This window comes from Nuphar pumila, chromosome 9 (genome assembly GCF_984573655.1).
Source record: "Nuphar pumila chromosome 9, dmNupPumi1.hap1.1, whole genome shotgun sequence".
Lineage (NCBI taxonomy): Eukaryota > Viridiplantae > Streptophyta > Magnoliopsida > Nymphaeales > Nymphaeaceae > Nuphar > Nuphar pumila.
In genome coordinates, this window is record NC_143257.1 from 4,259,492 (window position 1) to 4,281,052 (window position 21,561).

Consider the following 21,561-nt stretch of genomic DNA (forward strand, 5'->3'; position numbering starts at 1 on the left):
AAATCCACCCGATTCCCATTCTTCAAAAACCTTAGATCCACCTCGATTCCACTCCATTTTCTTCTCCGATTCGCCATCTACTCTCTAAGGAAGCTGTGTTGATGGCGGGCTTCGCTTTGGCCCTCTGGCGTCTATACCTCTCGCTCTACAACTGGACCATCTTAGCCAGATGGTAAATCCTTCATATTCTTTTTTTTTTATGTTTTTTGTTTGTTGTTCTAATTGTTAAAATTGCTATGGATTAGCAACGCATTTCTCTCTCTCTCTCTCTATATATATATATTGGTATTTTTTAATGTGGTTTTTGTAATTTAGCTCGGATAGACTCGATTGTGCTAAACCAGCATCAATCGATCTTGAGATCTGCTGGTTTTGAATCGGAGTAGCTGATTTCGAGCTCGATTCGTGTTCAGTGTCTTGATTTTGTGTCGTAAACTCTTTTCTCTATTATTTCGTTTTCCTCTACAAAATGGTCTCTTGAAGAGCCATAATAAAACCTTGGAGGCAATGCGATAGACGAAACAGTGATATGTCTGAAAGAGAAGTAAAAACCATCATATGAGCTAATCTAAAATTGCACCTTAAGTTATTCATTTGTAAGCTGGCAATCTACTAGGCACTTAAAATGTCCATTTTTGTGGGTAGATGCTGCAAGTGAAAGAGAAATACTTGAGTGGGTTTTCTTGCAAATATCTTTATCCCCTCAAGTTGGATGTTACACACAATGGGGACTCATGTGTACCACAAGCAGAGGATGCAAGGTAGCAACATAAGTTCGAATACAATCATCTCTGTGGTAGTTAATGTTAAAATTTCCCTAAAATTGACTTATCATTATATACTGATAGGTAGTTGTAGGTTGTAACTCCCGCTAAGTATGGTTGGTTTAGTTATAGTCTGCCCATGATGCTGCATATGTTCCAAAAGCTATAATTTCCTGTTTTCCTTGATTGTATTCATCAAAGTGGAAGGTTGATTTTTTTTGTTGAAAATCATCCAAATTGATGTTCCTTTTGTTTTTGGCATAATGATTACTCTTTCATTTTCTAATATATTTGTACATGGTTTTTCTTGTTGATGTTTATAACTAGTTATCCATCTCTGCAGGCTTCAAGTTTTATATCTAACATTGATAACTTTGTATGAATCCGACCATACCAAAGTATAGGATGCAGTTGAAAGGCCTCTCCAGATTGCTCAAATTGCAGCAATTTTGGAAGGATAGCCTTTTTTTCTAATGTTTTTCTGATATCATGCATTCAAATACTAATTTTATTGACCTGATGTTTTGCATCCTTCCATCTACTGCATTCTGCACGTTTAATGGTTAAAAAGGCATATAAAACCTATATTTTGATTGGCTAACAAATGCTGTTTTGCAAGTCTGCCGGTTAAACTTTGCTAAACCTTGCCAAATTTCCATCATCAGCTAACAACCCAACGGGTATGAGTTGAATATGCATTGTTTCAACGAGCGTTTTCACCCCTTCCAAACTATTTCTTCTGGCCTGAAAGTTTTCCATGGTGCTGAAGTTTCTGTCCCATTCATGATATTCATTTGTTAGTCTATAATGTCTAACTTTAAATATGAATCTTACAAAAACCAATTTGATATTTATATTCGGGGCAAAATCCAATTAAAGATCCATATTCAGCGCAAAAATCTAATTTGAGATTCATATTCGGGACCAAAATCCAATTTAAAATCCATATTCGAGGCAAAAATATATATTCAAAGCAAATATCCAATTTGAGATCCATATTTGAGGCAAAAATTCAATTTGAGATCCATATTTGGAGCAAAAATCCAATTTGAGATCTATATTTGGAGCAAAAATCTATATTCGGGGCAAAAATCTCAGTCGAGATTCATATTTAGAGCAAAAAATCATGATTTTAGATATAATTTCGTAATTGGATCCATATCCCGGCAAAAAACCATAATGAACTTGTTAAAACATGTAAAATGATGGATGGATTGGGTCATACGATCCAAAATGAAGTAATTTAACCCCATTATCGATGATTGTCCAAGTTGTTTGCATATCTTCATCAAACAACAAACATTTGAAACATAGCATTTAAGTATGGTCCAAACAAACGTTGGACTTGGAACAATTGTTACGGAACAAACAAAACCAATTAGGGGTAGCAAAACCTGACACGACCCACCAACCCGACTCTTAGGCAGGTTCGGGTTTGGCTTAAACTAACCCGTTTAATAAATGAGTCGACTTGCCTAACCCGTTTATTAAACGGGTCGGGTTTGTGTTACGGGTATGCCAACCCGCCAACTCGGCTGACCTCTTTAATAAATGGGTTAGGCGGGCGGGTCAACCCGTTTACCCGAACCCGACTCGCCCGTCAACCCGTTTACCCGACCCCGACCCGCCCGCCAACCCGCCAACCCGTTGACCCGACCCAACCCGTTTATTAAATGGGTTGACGGGTCGGGCTCGTGTTTGCCACAATTGACCTGTTTATTAAACGGGTCGGGTTCAAGTATACTGACCCGTCAACCCGTCGGGTCGACCCGCCAACCGTACCCGATTGCCACCCCTAGAATCAATGTCTATTTCGTTCTTTTTTGTTAATTTCGTTCAATCTCATACAAGCCATCAAACATACCCTTAAGAGACCCGATTCTACGCAAGGGTTCTTGTCATCAAAAAATTAAAATAACCTTTCATATACATATATCTTTTTTTTATACAAGAAACCAGAAACATAACAAAAAAAAAAACCCCACAAAAATTATCGATACAACAAATCGAACAAATCCATGAATAAAAGGAATAAAAAAAAAGAAAATCTCCAAAACGCTTTTCATACGCATTCGAGAGCTGGCGTGGACCGGTCTCAGGTCACAAGCGGGTTGTATTGGGGCCGGGGGAGCTGCGCCATCCGGCGAAGTTGGCCCGCGGCGGTGTCGGGACCTCCCACCCACCGCCGACGCTACCACCACCACCACCACCATCGATCCCTGCCACCTGGGCCTCCTTGAGCACCCTGAGCAGCGCGGAGGCCTTCTCCTTGGTCCGGCCGGTGGCGACGGCGGCAAGCCTCCTCACCGACCGGAGGAGGGCGGAATCGGCACTGGTTTCTACGAGTCTCGCGGCCCCCCTCCCCACCATTTTCACCATGAGCGCGAGCGCGTGCTGGTCCACCGGCCCGGCACCGGTCGCCCGCTCGACGGCCTCTGTCGCGACGGCGAGCGCTTCGGAGCGGAGCAGCGCCCTCCGCCCCTCCTCCACCACCGAGATGTTGTACAGTATCATGAAGCACCGCGCCCGGAGGTTGCCGTCTTCCTGGACGCCGCCGGGGCCTGGCGAGCCCCTCGCGCGCCTCACTAGGATCGGTACGGCGCCCGCCCGGATAATCTTCGTGTTGTTGGCCTGCTGGAGGGAGAGGTAGTAGAGCACCATGGCCCCGTCCTCTGCGGCGGCGAGGTCGCCGCCCCCGGCCGGGCCGAGGAGGCAGAGCAGCGGCGGGATCGCGCCGATGACCGCGATCACGGTCCGGTTCTCCTCCTCGGCGGCGAGGCTGAAGAGCGCCGCGGCGGCGTGGCCCTTCGCCTCGCCGCACCCGCACCGGAGCGCTCCCACCAGGAAGTTGAGGGCGCCGGCCCGGACCAGACGCACCTTGTTGTGCTTCTCGAGGGACAGGTTCACGATCGCCGCCAACAAGTCGCTCTGCGCCCGCGGGCTCAATGAGGCGGTGAGCTCGAGCAGGGCCCTGAGGAGTCCCTCGTCGGCCGCGAGCCCCAGCCGGCAGGAGGGGTCTTCGCGCGTGAGCTGCCGGAGATCCCAAACGGCCTTCTCCTGCTCCGCCTCCTCGTGGCTCAAGAGCCTCTCCGCGAACCGAGACGGGGCGGCACCTCCTCGTGCTGAAGCAGAAGATGTGCTAGCATCTCCAACTGGGCAAGTGACTGCGGATCTCGAGGGGAGGGTCAAGGGCAAGACAGGGTCGCTATTAGGGCCGAAGTTGGTGGCGGAGTGGACGAGGCGGGCTTCGATGGGCGGCGCCGAAGGGGCAGAGGGACGGGGCCGGACAGGTGAGCGTGGGGCGGAGGTGGGCTGAAGTAAGTTGTTGACGAGGAGGTAGGCGTCCTGGATGGACGGCGGGGAAGGGGCGAGGAGGCCGGAGGACTGGCAGAAGCGGTGGATGGAGGTGCGGAGGGAGAGGTTGGGGATGAGGAAGGAGGGGTGGTCGGCGGAGAGGGGCTGCCCGGTGACGCAGCAGCGGGTCTGGCCGGAGTCCAGCAAGGCGTAGGCGCAGTTGCGCTCATAGCTCTGGCCGGAGGAGAGGATGACGGGGTCGGACATCGGCAGCAAGGAGATCGGACAGAGGTACTCCGACGGCCACGATACGCCGTCCGGCAGCTTCCGCGACGGCGACGGGAAACTAGTCATGGCCTTGGTCAGAGAGAGAGAGAGAGAGAGAGAGAGAGAGAGAGAGAGAGACTCGGGCGTGGTCTCGTGGGTTGTCTTTATCGCGCGCCCGGTCGTCGTTAACCTTCCGTGGGATCCAATGATCGTTTATCTCATCGGGGTTGACTCCTCTGACCAATCAAGCGGCAGCATTTCCGTGGGCCCGTACAATTACGCAATATCATTGGTCGAAAGTACATAGGGAGATGAGTTATGGAGCCGGCCTCACTTGTGGAAGAACGACGAAAACACCCCTAGGATTTGTTGTGGAAACGGGTCGGGTATGGATTTGTCTGGTTTTGGACCTCATCCGAGTTGATTCATATAAAAAACTTGTATGTCCAACCTAAGGCTGGTAAACGAACTGAATCAGCCAAGCTTGGCTCAGCTCGTGAGCTTGTCACGAGCTGACTTGTTTGCTAAAAAAAATATTTTTTTAAAGTTTGATAATACATGTATAAAACATATATAATATACATTTTATATATACAACAAATATAATATATGTATAAAAATATATAATATATGAATATATAAAACGTAAAAAGAGCCTATACGAGCCCAGCTGAGCCAAGCTCTCCACTTTTGTGCTCAGCTCATTTATCTAAACGAGCTGGCTCATCTCAAATTTGAGCCAAGCCGAGCTGCTCCTATCATTTCTTTGACCTAGTCCTACCAGGCCGGGTCATATTCCATCCATTTATATGAGAGATAGAGAGAGCTCTTGAGCACGTCATAATTGTTAATGTTCTACATTTTTGAATAATTGTTTGTCATTTTCAAGTTTGCGAGGATTGAGCTGTTACAAGTGCACAACTGAAGGTGCCAACTAATGGGGTCAACGGGTCGGGTTTGGTTCAGATCCAGGTAGAATCAGATTTGGATCTGATTTTTGAGTATGGTACTGGGTATGGACCTGGGTCTAATCGGGTCTACTATAAGAGAAACCATACTCGAACTCGATGAGAACTACATGAACCAAACACGAACCATATCCGGTAAAATAATATTTTTTATCATTTTCATATTAAAAAACTCGTGGGTCTTAATTGTAACTCAGGTCAGGTCCTGGTCTGGTATAAAATTTCAAAAACTATACTCGAGTCCATGTATTAATCAGACCTTCAGGTCCGGACCCATGTCTTCTTATTTGTCATCATACCTGGACCCTATAGGGTTTGGTCCTGATAAACCTGTCCCGTTGACACCCCTAGTATCAACAGATTGTGGCTTAAGTTGTTGAAGTTGAAGGAAGTCACAAGTTCGATACCCTAGGTGTTTGTCTTTTGATGCATGCTCTTAGCCAACGCAAAGCTAAGGAAAATACTCACAAGTTGCCCCACAAGGGTTTGGCTCATCTGGTAGGGGTAGCTTGTGAATGTCACCAAGTTGATGAGATGTCAAAAGCTCGAAACCCATGAGAGACAACCCTTACCGCAAGGTCAAAGCTAGGTGTACTCCCCCAGTGGGCAAGGAAACAACAACTATTTGGGACTGAACTAGATATCAGGTCGAATATGAAGCCATTTATTTGGATTTTGTGAAGCAACAACCTGGTTAGTCATCAACTTCAGACTTACTTTTGGTATTCCACATCCATTCTAAATCCTAATTCAACTATAAATCCTACAAGATTAGGCTATTTGATTGCACGTTAATGCATTTCTGAATAAGAAAAGCAGGTACATACGTATACCATACGGATACAGATACGGTACATACGTATACCATTACTCTCTCTCTCTCTCTCTCTCTCTCTCTATATATATATATATATATATATATATATTGTTTTTGAACAAAAAAAACTGATATTTCCCATTACAACTAAGTTAGCTTTTCCAATGTTGTCAGCATCGGTATCGGCCCTGAATCGTTGAGCCACCGATTCAGTTGTATCGGTTGATACCAATACTCTAAGTGAATCGTTCTGTATCGGCCAGAAAATAATAAAAAACATTATGTGTCAATCATAACGTGACACATATTAAAACCACTAAAATACTATAATAATAATAAGAATAAAATTAAATTTTAATATTTTTTGTATTTATTTAAAAACTAACCAATTCAAAGTGAGCCGTTTCGATTTTCTGCTGATACGATGTGTATAAGCTGATCCACACGGATACTGATAACATTGGGCATTTCACTCTGATTCAGTATGTCAGCGATCCCATAATTAAGATGACTAGGGCTCCCTCCAGGTGCAAATAGATTAGGTACAGGCAAGTTCATGCCGGACCCAAATCAGAATTTGAATATTGTGCAGCAGATCCAAATCCAGTTGAATAGAATAAGATCCCATGACGATGAATTGAATCACCATATGAGAAAGAGAAAGCACTTGTTTGGATTGAAATAGTCATCAAATGTTGATATCCAGCTTTACAAATGCGTTTAATATGGTTTATCAATTTATCTACTATGTTAAGAGGTCTTGTCATGTTTAATACTTTTAGTTTTAAATGTTGAGATGGTGAAAAATCAATGGCTTACAATTTTCAAGATAAAGGTGGTAAATGAATATCTATTTGGAGTTAACTTTCATACATAGAAATAGACACAAGATCCTAAACATGATCCAAAGGTTAAATTTTGCTCTTGGAGATTAGATCGATATAATGAAAAAAATAACTGTATTGTCCTTACAAAATAATGCTCTTCTCAAAATGCCAACAAATTTACCGATATCCCTTACATATCCAAAATCTTTGATTCTTGACCTTTTAAGACATTTTGTTTCTTCCACAAATATGATACGATCATCGCAAATCAATTTTATGAATGTCACCCAAAATATGCGAACCTCCTTTAACTAAACACTCATGTACATCCACAAATATATCACGACCATCACATTATTTTTGCAAATATCACAAAATATGTTGAACCTCCTTTAACTAAACACTCCTCGTGTACATCCACAAATATATCACGACCATCACATTATTTTTGCAAATATCACAAAATATGTTGAACCTTCTTTAACTAAATACTCTCGACGTATATTCTCAACCTCCTTTAACAAAAAACCTTTTTTACGGCAGTCTCAAAATTCATGCATATATCATGGAAACCTCCTTTAACAAAAAACCTGTAGAGATTCACAAATATAATACGACCTTCGTAAATATACTATGACCTTCGTAAAGATACCTAACGAACCTTCTTTAAGTAAATACTACTCAAGGAGCTCCACAAATGTGTGTATCTGACATTCACAGTCTTATTCGACCTCTGTAAATACATATGACCTTTGTAAATATGTTACGACCTTTGTGAAGAAAACTTGCGAACCTCATTTAACTAAATACTGCTCACTCACATATGCAAATGTCTACTAAAATTTACAAATTTGGTGGTAAATGTTCATACCTTCACATGCATGCTAATTCATATATAACATCATTGCGATCATTTTTTTCATTTTTGTCTATTTTTTGTTAGAACCTTAACTCTTTCCCCTCTCATCTTTGCGGTGATTCATGTGAAATCATCTTGTAGCATTCTAATGAGGTTATGACAACCATTAGGTCAACTTCTTCGTCTTTCGGTTAGGTTGAAAAGTGAGTTATATATATAGTTTCTTACATTTTTAAGTTTATATATAATAATAATAATAATAATAATAATAATAATAATAATAATAATAATAATAATAATAATAATAATATCTTGTAGTATTTGTATTTGGTTGTTGCCATGGATGATTTATGTATATTTGCCTGTGTTTTATTTACTATTTAAAACAAGTTTTTTTGTTTAGGGTTTATATATATATATATATATTTATTGGTATTATAAATGATTTATGTTTAGTTTTTTGTATTTTATTTAATATTTTTTGGTTTTATTTTAGAATAATAGGGTTAAAATTGACTGTACATAAGCATTCAATTAATATGATGGAGTTGAGGTTGACTATGCACAAACATTCAATGAGGGTTAAGATTTTTGTAGGTAGTTTGTTCTCAGAGTGATTGTTGTAGGTAGTTTTATTAATTAAATAAGTTAAGGATATATGGGTGACCTTTTTGTGATATGTTATTTTTATTAGATGAATGATATGTTGTGTGGTTAGTGTATATGTAGTTAATGATGTCCTCTGAAAGGGTTAAAGTATATTATTCCAATATTAATTATCCTAATTGAAGATTTATATTGATTTTAAAAAATAATAGCTTTAAGAAATTTATGGTTTTGATGTCCCGTAAAACTGAATATGCGAAAGAGTTATTTAGTCTATGATATAGTTATTCTCCAAGCGTAGATAAACAACAAATATGGATAAATATTTTGGATGATAATGATGCACAATCAATGTTATTTAGTAGTGATGTTTAATTGAATGCTTATAAAGTTAAATATAAAGCAATTGCTTTCGAAACTAAGCAAGAAGTAGTTGAAAGTGATGTATATGAAGCAACTGATGATGAGGATGATGGAATTGATGAGAACTCAGTAGAGAATGTGCATCTATCTCAGGCACCATCTAATGAAATCAATTATTTGGTAAACATGCAACTGTCTCAGACAACTAGCGATATTGATATTCTTAACATACAAGCGAAGAAAATTTAGTTGATCGAATTAATTAGGGATATAGATATTTGATGTGGAGACAATAAATAATTTCTATGAACAATTGATATTGTACATGGTCAAAGGATCACTGTAGATGATGTGAAACTATGTTAACAAACCAGTGCTATTGATTTTAACCATAGTAATTCCAATAGCATCCAACCTTTCAAGGTAGATGACATAACTATATAAAGTTGTTGGACTTTATAATTTATAATTGAGATATGTGATGATAAATGTATTATTTTCATAGTTAATCATGAAATTTGAAAATGCAGAAATGTTGCATGCATGAAACAAATGAAGCAATAAATACGATGACTTTTGATTTAGTTTTTGCATCCGAACAATGAATTAGCCATAACATCAATCATATTGACAATAAAGAATTAGATGATGATAATGAGTATACTACACCAGATGTGGATGTCTAAAAAATGATAGGAAAAGACCAAGACACTAATTACATAAGACAATTAATGACAGATGCATAAATGGTAATTGAAAAGTCAAACCCATTGTATATTGTACAAGTTATATTAGCATTTATTGGGTAGTAGAATTGTTTTCTGTTTTATACTAATGAGATTTGGTTGAATATGTTCCTATTTAATGGATTCTCATACAATGAAAAAAAATAAAAAAATATTGAAGCAGAGACATCTCAATTGATTGACGAGTTGTGTAACGAAAAACTTAATGATCGATAATTTTTGTAATGGCTAACAACAAACACAAAAGATGAAGACATTGTTGTTAGCTATTTATATTAAAATATTGAAAGCATGTAAGGGCACAATATTCAATTATTTACAATGAAGCAAAATCAGTTATTCAAATTTCAGAGAAAAGTTAAACTGTGTAACAAAATACATAGCGATAATGATGAAATTAGAAGTACAAAAAGACCCGATATAACATCTAGTATAAATTTTTCAATAAGGGGTTCTATGAAAAAATACATGTTCATCAACATAAAAATACTCAGAATTCAGCTGCCACTTCTCAGGAAGAACTATATTCAACAAATTTAATGATCAAGAGCAAATAATGCACTGAATACACTTTAGGGTGCATTTGAATCTCTCGGATCACATATCTCAGATCCAAGGACATGAGGTGTGGTTTGATTCAGATCAATTCCAGATTCAAAATAAAATATTGATATGAATCTCTTCGATCGTTTGATTCAATAGATTCAAAATAAAATATTGATATGAATCTCTCCGATCATTTGATTCAATAGATTCAAAATAAAATATTGATATGAATCTCTCCGATCATTTGATTCAGCAAATTCAAAATAAAATATTGATATGAATCTCTTCGACTGAATAGATCCCAATCTGACCTGAATGCACTTTCGAATTTTGCTTAAAAGATCCAAATATGAAATAACATTTGGATTTGGATCAAATATTCGATGATATCCAATCCATTTGCAGCTCTAGCCTGGCCGAGTCTGGTTACCTAAAGATGTCAATGGGTTAGATTTGTATCGAATATCCAACCGAATCCAAATCTGAATTTCCTGGGTATGGGCATGGAAAGTGCCAACCCGAAGAATATTCAGACCGACCTGAGAAATATGCGGGCCGGATTTGGGTAAAGATTTTTGTCATGTACTCGACCCGACTTGAGTATTATATATATATATATATATATATATATATATATATATATATATATATATATATATATATATATATATATATATAAATTTCAAAAAATATGCGAGTCTGGATTTGAAATTTTATTTTAATGACCTGACAAAATCCGAACATGGTTGTCAGTTATATGGGCGGGTCTGGATCAACCCTCACCCAACCCGTTCACAGCCCTATGGATACCATGTCAGATCACCGATTCTTGAATTAGAAGTTCTGATATCCTCAAGGGGAGGGTGTTGTGTGTTCTCCCCCGAAGACAAATTCGCGTGTTCCGGTGTGTACGGAGGGATATCTTGGGACCTACGATAATTCATATGCCAATGTTACCCATGACAATTTTATAATAAAATAACATATAAAAAAGGTTGATATGCGTTTGACAGAAATGTCCTCCCATAAAATAGATATCCATTTGATATAAATATCTTTCCGTAATTAGCTTTGCATATTCCTGCGACCCTTATAAATTGCCTGAGTTAGAGCCCATCGACTCTTTTAAGGAGACAGTGCCTGAGCTGAAGTTTGTGAAACATATTCTTAAGAGTGCACTATTGCTAGAGTCTCTAAGAATCAACCTTAATTCGAAGAAAATGGTGTAGTGGGATGCCATTACTAATGAGCTCATTTGCTTGGAGAGGATATATTCTCAGTTGCACATAGAATCGCTTTGCAGCAGGAAATAAACTCGACGATGAACATTCAAGATCACTCTTTGACAATGCACCATCTGCTGTAACATAAGCTCCCTTTGACGACACACCCTTTGCCATTGTTTGCTACCGCCGGAGCACCCTTTGTCGTCGTCAGAGCACCCTTTGCCGTCGTCTATTACCGCAAGAGCACCCTTTGCCGTCGTCTATTACCGCAAGAGCACCCTTTATCGTCGTCTGCTCATGAGAAATAGTTGAACTACCAAAAGAATCAACATTTTGTCTATTGTTCATCATGATACCAGGGTGCAAACGTCAAAATGAGTAGACAAAGAATAGTGTTTTACAGAAGAAATAATAGTGGCAACGTCGAACTCAGTAGACAGAGAGCAACAATTTACAAAAGAGATCGGATTAGAGAATAACGATTTACAATAAAAATCAGATCAGAGAGTAGCAATTTACAGTAGAAATCAGATCAGAGAGTAGCGATTTATAATAAAAATCAGATCAGAGAGTAGCGATTTACAGTAAATTACTACTCTCTGATCTGATTTCTATTATAAATTGCTACTCTCTAATATGATTTCTACAGTAAATTGTTACTCTCTGATCTTATTTTCACTGTAAATCGTTACTCTCTGATCTGATTTGTACTGTAAATCATTACTTTCTAATTTGATTTCTACTATAAATCGCTACTCTCTTATCTAATTTCTACTGTAAATCGCTACTCTCTGATCTGATTTTCACTGTAAATCACTACACTCTGATCTGATTTCTACTGTAAATCGCTACTCCCTGATCTGATTTTTATTGTAAATCGCTATTCTCTGATCTGATTTTTATTGTAAATCGTTACTCTATGATTTGATTTCTACTATAAATCACTACTCTCTAATCTGATTTCTAATGTAAATCGCTACTCTTTGATTTGATTTCTATTATAAATTGCTACTCTCTGATCTGATTTAGATTGTAAATTGCTACTATCTGATCTGATTTTTACTGTAAATCGTTATTCTCTAATCCTATCTATTTTGTAAATTGTTGCTCTCTGTCTACTAAGTTCGACGCTATCACCATTATCTCTTCTGTAAAACACTATTTTTTGTTTACTCAGTTCGATGCTTGTACCATGGTATCATGATGAACAATAAACATATTGTTGATTCTTCTGGTAGTTTAACTATTTCTCATGAGCAAACGACGACAAAGGGTGCTCCGATGGCAATAGATGACGACAAAGGGTACTCCAGCGACAACAGACGATAGAAAATGGTATGTCATCAAAAGGAACTCCTGTTACAGCAGATGATACATTGTCAAAGGCTGATCCGAAACATTTAGGGCAAAATATTGCGAGAAGCTCCTGTAACAGTAGAGGAGTTTACTGCTTAGGGTGAAAACAAAACGTTTGGACTTTAAAGAGTTACGATCATCTTTCCTTTTCTAGATGAAAGACATTTTTGTCCTTTTATAGAATCTTCGTTTCATGACGGGAATGGTGAGAAAGGGTACTTAAGTCTTTGTAACCACACCAGACTCCGATGCTAAATGATGGTGACATACACAGAGATACGAGCCCCACGTGCTTACATACATGGTGCTCATTCGGACCCCCGAAGATGCACCTGCGTGTTGAGGGGGGAGGGGGGGGGGACATATAACCTGCTTCGATCCTCAAGAGCCCATTAAATGCGCATATCTCTGACACTAGGAGAGGAGCATGTTCAAGTTAGAGATCCATGAATTAGAGATCCTAAGCTGACCTTGGATATGAGATTTGAAACAATCAAACAAACCCATAGAATTGTGATGCAAATGGGTTGGATCCAGGATAGAAGTTTTGTAATTTTTGGTTGTTCTCGATATGATTCCGACCTAAATCTCCTTGTATTTAGTTGTTCAAATTTAGTATATTTTAAATATAATTTTATTATATTTCAAATTTTTTGATAAAAAGTTAATTAAAATGTTTTTATTGATTAAAAAAAATTAAGATATTAAAAAACATGTTTTTTGATAATATTGTTTGAGCATGATGTAATGCATGTATATTACACGACAAAATAGCTTTTGACTCAACAAAAAAATTAACTTTCAAACTATTAAATAACAAGCAAATAATAGAATGTACTTCAAAATTTAAATCACAAAAATAATGGAAGTCCTCATAGATTTTATATGTATTTTAAAATGGTTGACAATTTATACCATTACCAAGTGTATGAAAGGTTTTTGCAATAGGGTGTCAACGGGTCGGGTTTGACCGTGACCCTACCTGTAACAAACAATATAGTATCAGGGTTTGGTGATAAAGAATAAACTCCGATTAGTATACGGAGCTGGGTATGGTTTGTAAAATCTCATACCGAGCCGACCTGAGTTTTAATTAAGACCCATGATTTTTCAATGTAAAAAAAAAAGAAAATATTATTTTACAAGGTATGGACCAGGTCTTTTTCTTGTAATTCTTATACGGTCTGAGTATGGGTTTTCATATGAAAGACCCGATCAGACTCGGTTCCAAACCAAACACCCACACCTTTAGTCAGATTTGGGTTTGAACCCACCTGGGTCTAAACCAGATCCGAACCGTTGACATCTACCAACTGCTAAAACTATTGAACATCTATGGTTGACGTAGGCTGCTTAGGGGAAGGAACCCTTACTATATCTGTCTCTAACTCCATCGGTCGCTATCGCGCCCTCAATTAGGGGTTTTAATCAGTACTGCTTGCTCGCTATGCTCACTCACTCTATCGCTCGCTATGCTGGCTCACTCTATAGCTCGTTCAGTTCGCTTGCGGTGCTGATAGAGAATGAAGGCATAACAGACTTTCTCTGGATGCATTGTAACCACTCCATTAGGGATGGCAGTGGACTGGGGGAAAGTGGGGCCCCGCCCCGCCTCGCCCCGTTTGGACTGGGGATGAAGGGTATGAAACGGGGATGGAGGCGGGGATGAAGGTTAAAATCCATCCCCGTCCAGGGGTGGAGGCGGGGATGGACGTGCACTTTTCCTCGCCGCGCCCCGTCCCCGCCACGATTCCCGCCTCATCCCCGCCCCAAGCACTTTTCCCCGCAATATCCCCGCCCTGCCTCATCCCCGTTTGAACCGGGGATGGAGGACATGAAACGGGGATGAAGGCGGGGATGGAGGATAAAATCCATTCCCCGCCGGGGATGGAGGCGGGGTTGGAGGATAAAATCTTGAGGCGGGGCGGGGGTGGAGACCTTGTCCCCCGTCCTGCCCCGCCCCACTGCCATCCCTACACTCCATCGCCATCCCCGTCGTCATCATGGGGGGGATCGCTTCCGCTCGGCATCAAGTGCTTGCCAATCATCCTTTTTTTTTTTTTGAGATGAACATGGCACTGAATCATCAAGTGCCATTCTTTTTTGGATGCCAAGAGTGGTTCTGCACACCTAGTTAGGTGGGTCACCTTAAGATGTTCAAATTGGAGGACAGAAAGTTCCATATTCAGAATGCTGATTCTATGCAGTCATGCAACCTCGAGTCTTTATGCTGCCAGATGTGGTGACCATTAATAAGGATGTTAGCAAATCGGTAGGGATGTAAACTAGTCGGAATGGGGTAGAATCTAAGCATTACCAAATCCAACTTAATCGGGTATGGCCTAATCGGGTTCGGTTTCAGATTTAGTTTCGGACAGAATTAGACAAAACTGAATCCGGATCTGACTAGCTTAAACCCGATACTTGCACTTAATCAGGTAAGGTTTTAGTCATACTTGTGTTTGGGTTTGAATGCAAATCTCAATACTGAACCCGAATATGAGTATTAATCAGATCCAAATATGGGTACTGAACATGACTAATCAGATTCGTGTTTGGATTCGGATTTGGGTTGGATATCAGGTTACATCCGATCCTTTGACATCTCTACAAATCAGGTTGGATATTGAACTCAATTCGTTTCCATTTAACTGCATTTGGTAAGCCAAAACCATATCCTATTTTTTGCTACCTAATCCTACAAATATCTGAATTCATCTACATGTGAAAATGTGGATCTGGTATGAGCTTTTCACCATCTAAATCCTAATTCAAATTTGAATCCGAATCTGTTTAGCCAACAACTGATTAGTCGTTGAACATGATATTGGCCACATTCGATCTGAATCCGAAACTTTTACATACCTATGACCATAGGTTGGTAGGACTTTCCCTGTGGCAAGTCTCCCAACCTGGCCTTGGATTTCCTATAAAATAAACTAAATAAAGTGCTATGTCTTGTGATGTAATTAGGGATGCACAACGAGCTGAGCTAGCTCGGACCTGACCTGTTTAAGCTCGGCTTGAGCTTGTTCCAAAAAATAAATGAGCCAAGCTTGAACACAAGTCCAGGATCAGTGTGAATAAATGAGCCAAGCTTGATCAAGTTGCTGAGCTCGATTAAGCTAGAAAAGCTCGATAAGGCTCACATAAAAGTATATATATAATGTTTGCAAGATAAAATAAAAACATTGTTGTTTCCTTAATGGGTAGGGCGTTAGTCTCTTCCTCAAGAGTTGCCGAGTTCGAAGTTCATGCTTGGCTTGGAACCGAACCGAGTCTGAACAATGCTGTTCAAGCTCGACTCCGAGCTCGAGCCGAGCATGAACACAAGCATTTTTAAGCGAACCATGGCATTACATTTTTTCTAAGGTTTCAAAATTGATTGGATATAGGCAGACCTCCAATCTGAATCTGAAACGTTACTCTTAGATGGAGTTCCAAAAATAAGAACTATATATCCGAATGTATTACCAGATTGGTTTGCTACTTTCATGTTCAGGCTTTCTCAGATTTGGATCCAACCCAGATTGGCACCTTAATTTCGTTGAAGTCACATTCTGATCTTGATCAAATAGTGCATATATATATATATATATATATATATATATATAGAGAGAGAGAGAGAGAGAGAGAGAGTTTTGGTATAATACGACGTTTTTTGCAAATGAGATCCTACAAATGCGTTCAAGTAGAGTCCAGACCGGTCCGATTAGCTAAACAGGCCCAAATTGGGTTGTTCCAATATACAAATACACAGGCCTGACAAGGTCCGACCTGATTAACTGATGGCGTTGTTGGTAGGAGCTGTCAGTGCACGTCACCTTGTGGTGGGATGTTGCAGGATCAAAACCTCAGTGGTACGTTGAATAGTAACTGGTGGGGGTCTGCCTAACCCAGCTTGCCTTTCAAAAAAAAAAAAGGTCCGACCTGATTAGGTGAACAGGCCTAAAGGGTCCTGCCCAAACCCGACCAAACTGGATTATAACTGGGCTGGGCTCGATCACGTCAAGGCGCAGGTTTGGGTCCGGAATGTCAGGCCCTATTCAGCCCAATGTCCACCCTACTCCTAACATTAGAACGGTGCGGACACTAGTTTTTGGTGTAATAAGACATGTTTTTTGCAAATTAGATCCTACAGATGAGTTCAACCCGTTTTCCAGGAACCACTTGCCATAGGTATGGGATTATCTAAAGTTTAACCTTGTAGAATAATGTTTTCAGAATTGATGTGACCAACTAACTATGAAAAATAATCACATTTGGGACAAAAATTTTTGTTTTTTTTTTTGCGTAAATAAAGACACCTTTGCTTTTTCAATTTTAAATTACTAACGTGCAGCTTATTAGCTTTTGAAAAGTGTATCTTACCATAACAAGTAGCTATGTTTCTTTCTTCTTTTTTGTCTTTTTATGAAGAAGAAACTATGTTTGATAGAAAGATTTTTTTTTTAAAACACAAAGTTTAGGCGATAATAAAAAACACAACTAAGTTTTTGATATTTTAAAATAAATGTATGCTCTGCTAGTTAAAAATACAATTATGTCAAATTAAGTTGGGTTATCATTGAGCAAAGTTGAGTTAATAGGATAAGGTTATTGATTTGCCCTAAACTTTATTTTATTTTATTTCAGAGACATACCTAAACTTCTGGTGATAATAGAAGACACACCTAAGTTTAGGTGCAGTTTTTGACACTATGAAAAACTCAGGCGTATCACCTAATGTTTAGGTGTGTTTTGGATATTTCTCTCTTAAAAAATATCAAGGTGCCTTAATCATTTTAAAAAGTTGAACCCCACTAAGTTAATATAAAAGGCTTAACTTAGTGGTTTCCTTTTGAGATCCTTTCCCATGGGAATCCTTGTTTAGAAGAGGTTTGATCACATGTAGTCTCCTTGTTAGGTAGATAGAGAATATCAATTTGGGAGAACTCTTGCAACTAAAGCTTTGGATTCAATTTCAATGCTGGATTTTACTATGGAGTATTGTTTGGTAGAGTTTCAAGAAAACAAATTAGGCTCCATAAACATAAGATAACCACTAGTTGACCGTCTATCGTCTAGACACCCCAGCATCAAGTGTCAGCTTCAAGTTTAAGAGACTTAGAACACATAATATGTAGTCCAATATTTGTGGTACCCTTGAGATATACTAAGATCATCTTAACATGATCACCATGGACATTGGTGGGTTAACGCATAAACTGACAAGCTTTGTAAATTGAATATGAGATAACTATCCTTGAAAACATTGCATACTGCAGTGCCCTGCAATTTTTCATTTTTCATCTCGTGATTAAGAGAACACAAATATATTTCCTTTGAGATAAGATAATTCCATTGTTATTGGGTATAACCTCTATTCCCAAAAAATAATGAGACATTCAAATATCTTTTTATAGAGAATTATTTGACCTCGTGAGTTACCTATAACGATTATATTATATACATAGAACTAACTACACATCAAATTATTTCATCAATGATTTGGATAAATAAATGTGTTTGCAATTGAATCCACTAAACCCAACTAGAGCAAATAATGTCTCAACCTGTCAAACCATGCTCTTGAGCCTGTTTTAGGCCATAAAAACTTCAAGAGATTTTTTTTTTTGTTTGTATACACTTCTTCTTTGAATAAACAATGCAGAAAAACATTATTAACATCTAGTTGATGCATCACCCATCCTCCTTATCGCATGTTAACTCTACATTTTAATAGTCCTATTCCTTCAACACTATCATGGTTATGCAAGGCAGAAGAGGTAGAGGAGCTTGTATTATTTAAATATATAGCGCTGGATTCACAACAACTTCTTGGATTTCATCTTTCCTGTGGTTATTATTCTTAAACAAAATCTTGGCTATTCCCCTTGACTAGCAGCTGTAAGTTCTTTTCCTCCATCAAATCCATGCTTTCGGAAATGATAGGAATATACATTGTCATGGTTCTGGAATGTGTACGGTGGAGATGGTTTCCATTATAGTTATATGGAAGGTCTGCTCATTGTTTTCAGGGTGTTTTCTGTTGTTAAGCTAAGGCTGGACAAAGGATCTCTTGGATGGGCTGGGCCTGGTCAAACCTGGCCCATCAATAGGCTAGGCTGGGCCTTAGCCCAAATCCTGGATGGGCAAGGGCCAAAAACCTGGCCCAGATGGACTGGGCCATGGCTGTTTGCTTTGGACAGCATGTGGATGTGTCCTGGGCAGGTAAAACAGCCTGTGGCCTGTCAATGGATGAAGGGCGCATGCATATCGCCTTATAAAAGCTGTAGCACCGCTGTCAACGAGCTCGGTTTACCGGGATCCAACCCGAACCAAACCCTATAGGGTCGGGATATGATGATAAATAAGAAGACCCGATTAAGAACCGGGTCTGGATCAGAAGGCCCGATTAATACATAGACCCGGGTATAGTTTGTGAAAATTTATACCAAACCCGGACCCGATCCGAGTTCCGATAAAGACCCGCAAAATTTTATTGTAAAAATATTAAAAAATATGGTTTTACCGGTTATGGTCTGGGTTTGGTTCATGTAGTTCTTATCGGGTCAAGGTATGGTTTTTCTTATAGTGGACCCGATTAGACCTACAATTATCTACTCTGGTGTTCCCAGCTCGACTCTGTAATGGTAAGTCAAGATCTCCTCAGATTTGTTGATGGATAGTCCCTCAACCCATCAAACTCATCACTAGTGAAGAAGGCAAACAAGTAGTCAATCTTGACTACTATATCTACAGCAGATCTGATCAACTTGCTTTGAGCTGGATCAAAGCTACCATGTCGAAAGTGATACTTGGTCAAATTATGAGAACCAAAATCACCAGAGAAGCCTGGATTTCTTTGAAAAGAGCCTAGAGCTCACATTCACCATTAAGGTTTATGATGCTAAAAAAGGATCTCACTTTCATCAAGAAAGAGAATACGGATATGCTAGCCTACGTGGGTAAAATCAAATTTCTATTAGATTCTCTTGCTGCCACAAATCACCCCGTTGAAGACAACGACTTAGTCCAGATAATACTCTATGGTCTTCCTATCGAGTATGAAAGCTTTGTTACCTCAATTACTACCAGGTCAACCCTCTATTCTTTTGCTGACCTATATGACCTCATAAATCAAGAGAAACGGGTCTTAATGTTACACTCTAAGCCGTTCGAGTCTCAAGAGTTGACTCAAACAACCTTCAATGCCTCACAAGGTAGAGGTCGAGGATGCAGATCCTATAGGGGTAGGTGAAATCAAGGAAGGGGACAAGGCCACAACTCCCTTGTCAATTCAAATCCAACCAACTTCAATCAAGGATCTTCAAGTCAACAATGATCTGTTACTTGTCAATAATGTGGCAAGTGAGCTCACACAACAAAGAATTGAAAGGACATTGCACAGGCTTTCTCCGTCATGTTCCTGCAATAAAGTACCGATGACTATTGGTACCCTGACACTGGTGCCATTAACCACCTGATGATGAATGATCAACAATTCATCAACAAATTTGCATATCAAGGGAATAACTCTATTATGTTTGGTAATAGTAAGATCAACCTTACCCATCTCTCAAACAAGTAACTTAATTCTTTTGTCCAAGGGTTCTCAGTTCACATTAAAGAACATTATTCATGTTTAGGAAATTATGAAAAACTTATTATTTGTTAGCCAATTTACCGAGGACAAGGACTGCATCTTCGAATTTACTCCCTTTGAATTTATTGTTAAGGATCCACACATATGTAAGATTCAGCTCTAGGGTCCAAAAACCAGGCCTCTACCCAATTAAAGCAAGCAATTCATAGATGATGGCGGCCTATGCGAAAAGACAAGCAACTTTTGATCTATGACATCAACGTCTTGAACACACCAACAAGAAAATTGTCTTCTTTCTAAATTTCAGTAAAGTTATTTTTGTTAGTAGAAATAAACAATTAGAGTTTTGTTAGAATTGTTTAATCAGAAAGGCTCATAAGCTTCCATTTGGGTGATCACAATCAAGTAGTTCCCATCCTCTTGAACTTTTACAATCGGGGCCAGCCTCTGTGCTCTCTCGAGAGGGTTTCAGATTTTATTTGTTAATAATTGATGACTTTTCTAGCTTTGCTTGGCTATTTCTCATGAAAACCAAGCTCAATTGTTTGTTTGTTTTAAAAATTTCAAGCCTGTGGTGGAAAAACAAATTGGTTTTGATGTTCAGTTTGATAATGGTGAAGAATTTATAAGTTTTTAATTTGAGATCTACCTTAGATAAAATGGGATTTTTACCATTTTCATGCTCACACACCCTGAAAAAGATAGGCTGGTGGAGCGTAAACACATATATGTAGTAGAAACATGCCTTAGTATACTCAGCGACACCTCCTTGCCTCATGAGTTTTGGGTGGATGCATTTCGAACTGCAACTTACGTCATCAACTGGCTGCCGACCTTAGTTCTACGCCGAAAACCCCCATATGAACTCATCTTTAAGCAACTGCTTGCCTACCAACACCAATGTGTGCTCGGTGCACCATGTTATCCCCTGCTTAAGCCATGCAATACTTCCAAGTTCCAACCCAATACCTTGGTCTGCATCTTTCTTGGATACGCTTCACGCCATAAAGGATACATCTGCCTCCACTGTCCCACTGGCTGAACCTACATCTCTCATCATATTTATTTTGATGAATCATTTTTTATCTAAACCAAGCAGCTTATCTCAGCCCTCCCAGTCCGATCTTAATCAATGGGTGTCACCTCCACAGGTAGTCCTTGACCCTTTGTTCATCCCATCTACTCACTCAAGTCTCGCTGATCCTGCTACCACCTCATCTATACCTCTTGGTAACCTAACGTCAGCCCGGTCTCCACAAAGTATTTTGCCAGAGCCATGCTTTCCAACCTTCACACTCATCTTAACTAGTTCCCCAAGGCCTCCCACCCTAGTC

At 39.4% G+C, this 21,561-nt stretch overlaps 1 protein-coding gene across 1 annotated transcript; it reads right to left on the minus strand.

The window, feature by feature from the left end:
- Positions 1-2,659: 2,659 nt before the first annotated feature.
- On the minus strand, positions 2,660-4,453 carry LOC149828251 (U-box domain-containing protein 39-like). Its single transcript, XM_090017475.1, has one exon. It carries the CDS (start codon positions 4,410-4,412, stop codon positions 2,865-2,867), a length of 1,548 nt encoding a protein of 515 aa, XP_089873601.1. The 5' UTR covers positions 4,413-4,453; the 3' UTR covers positions 2,660-2,864.
- Between the last annotated feature and the right edge of the window lie 17,108 nt (positions 4,454-21,561).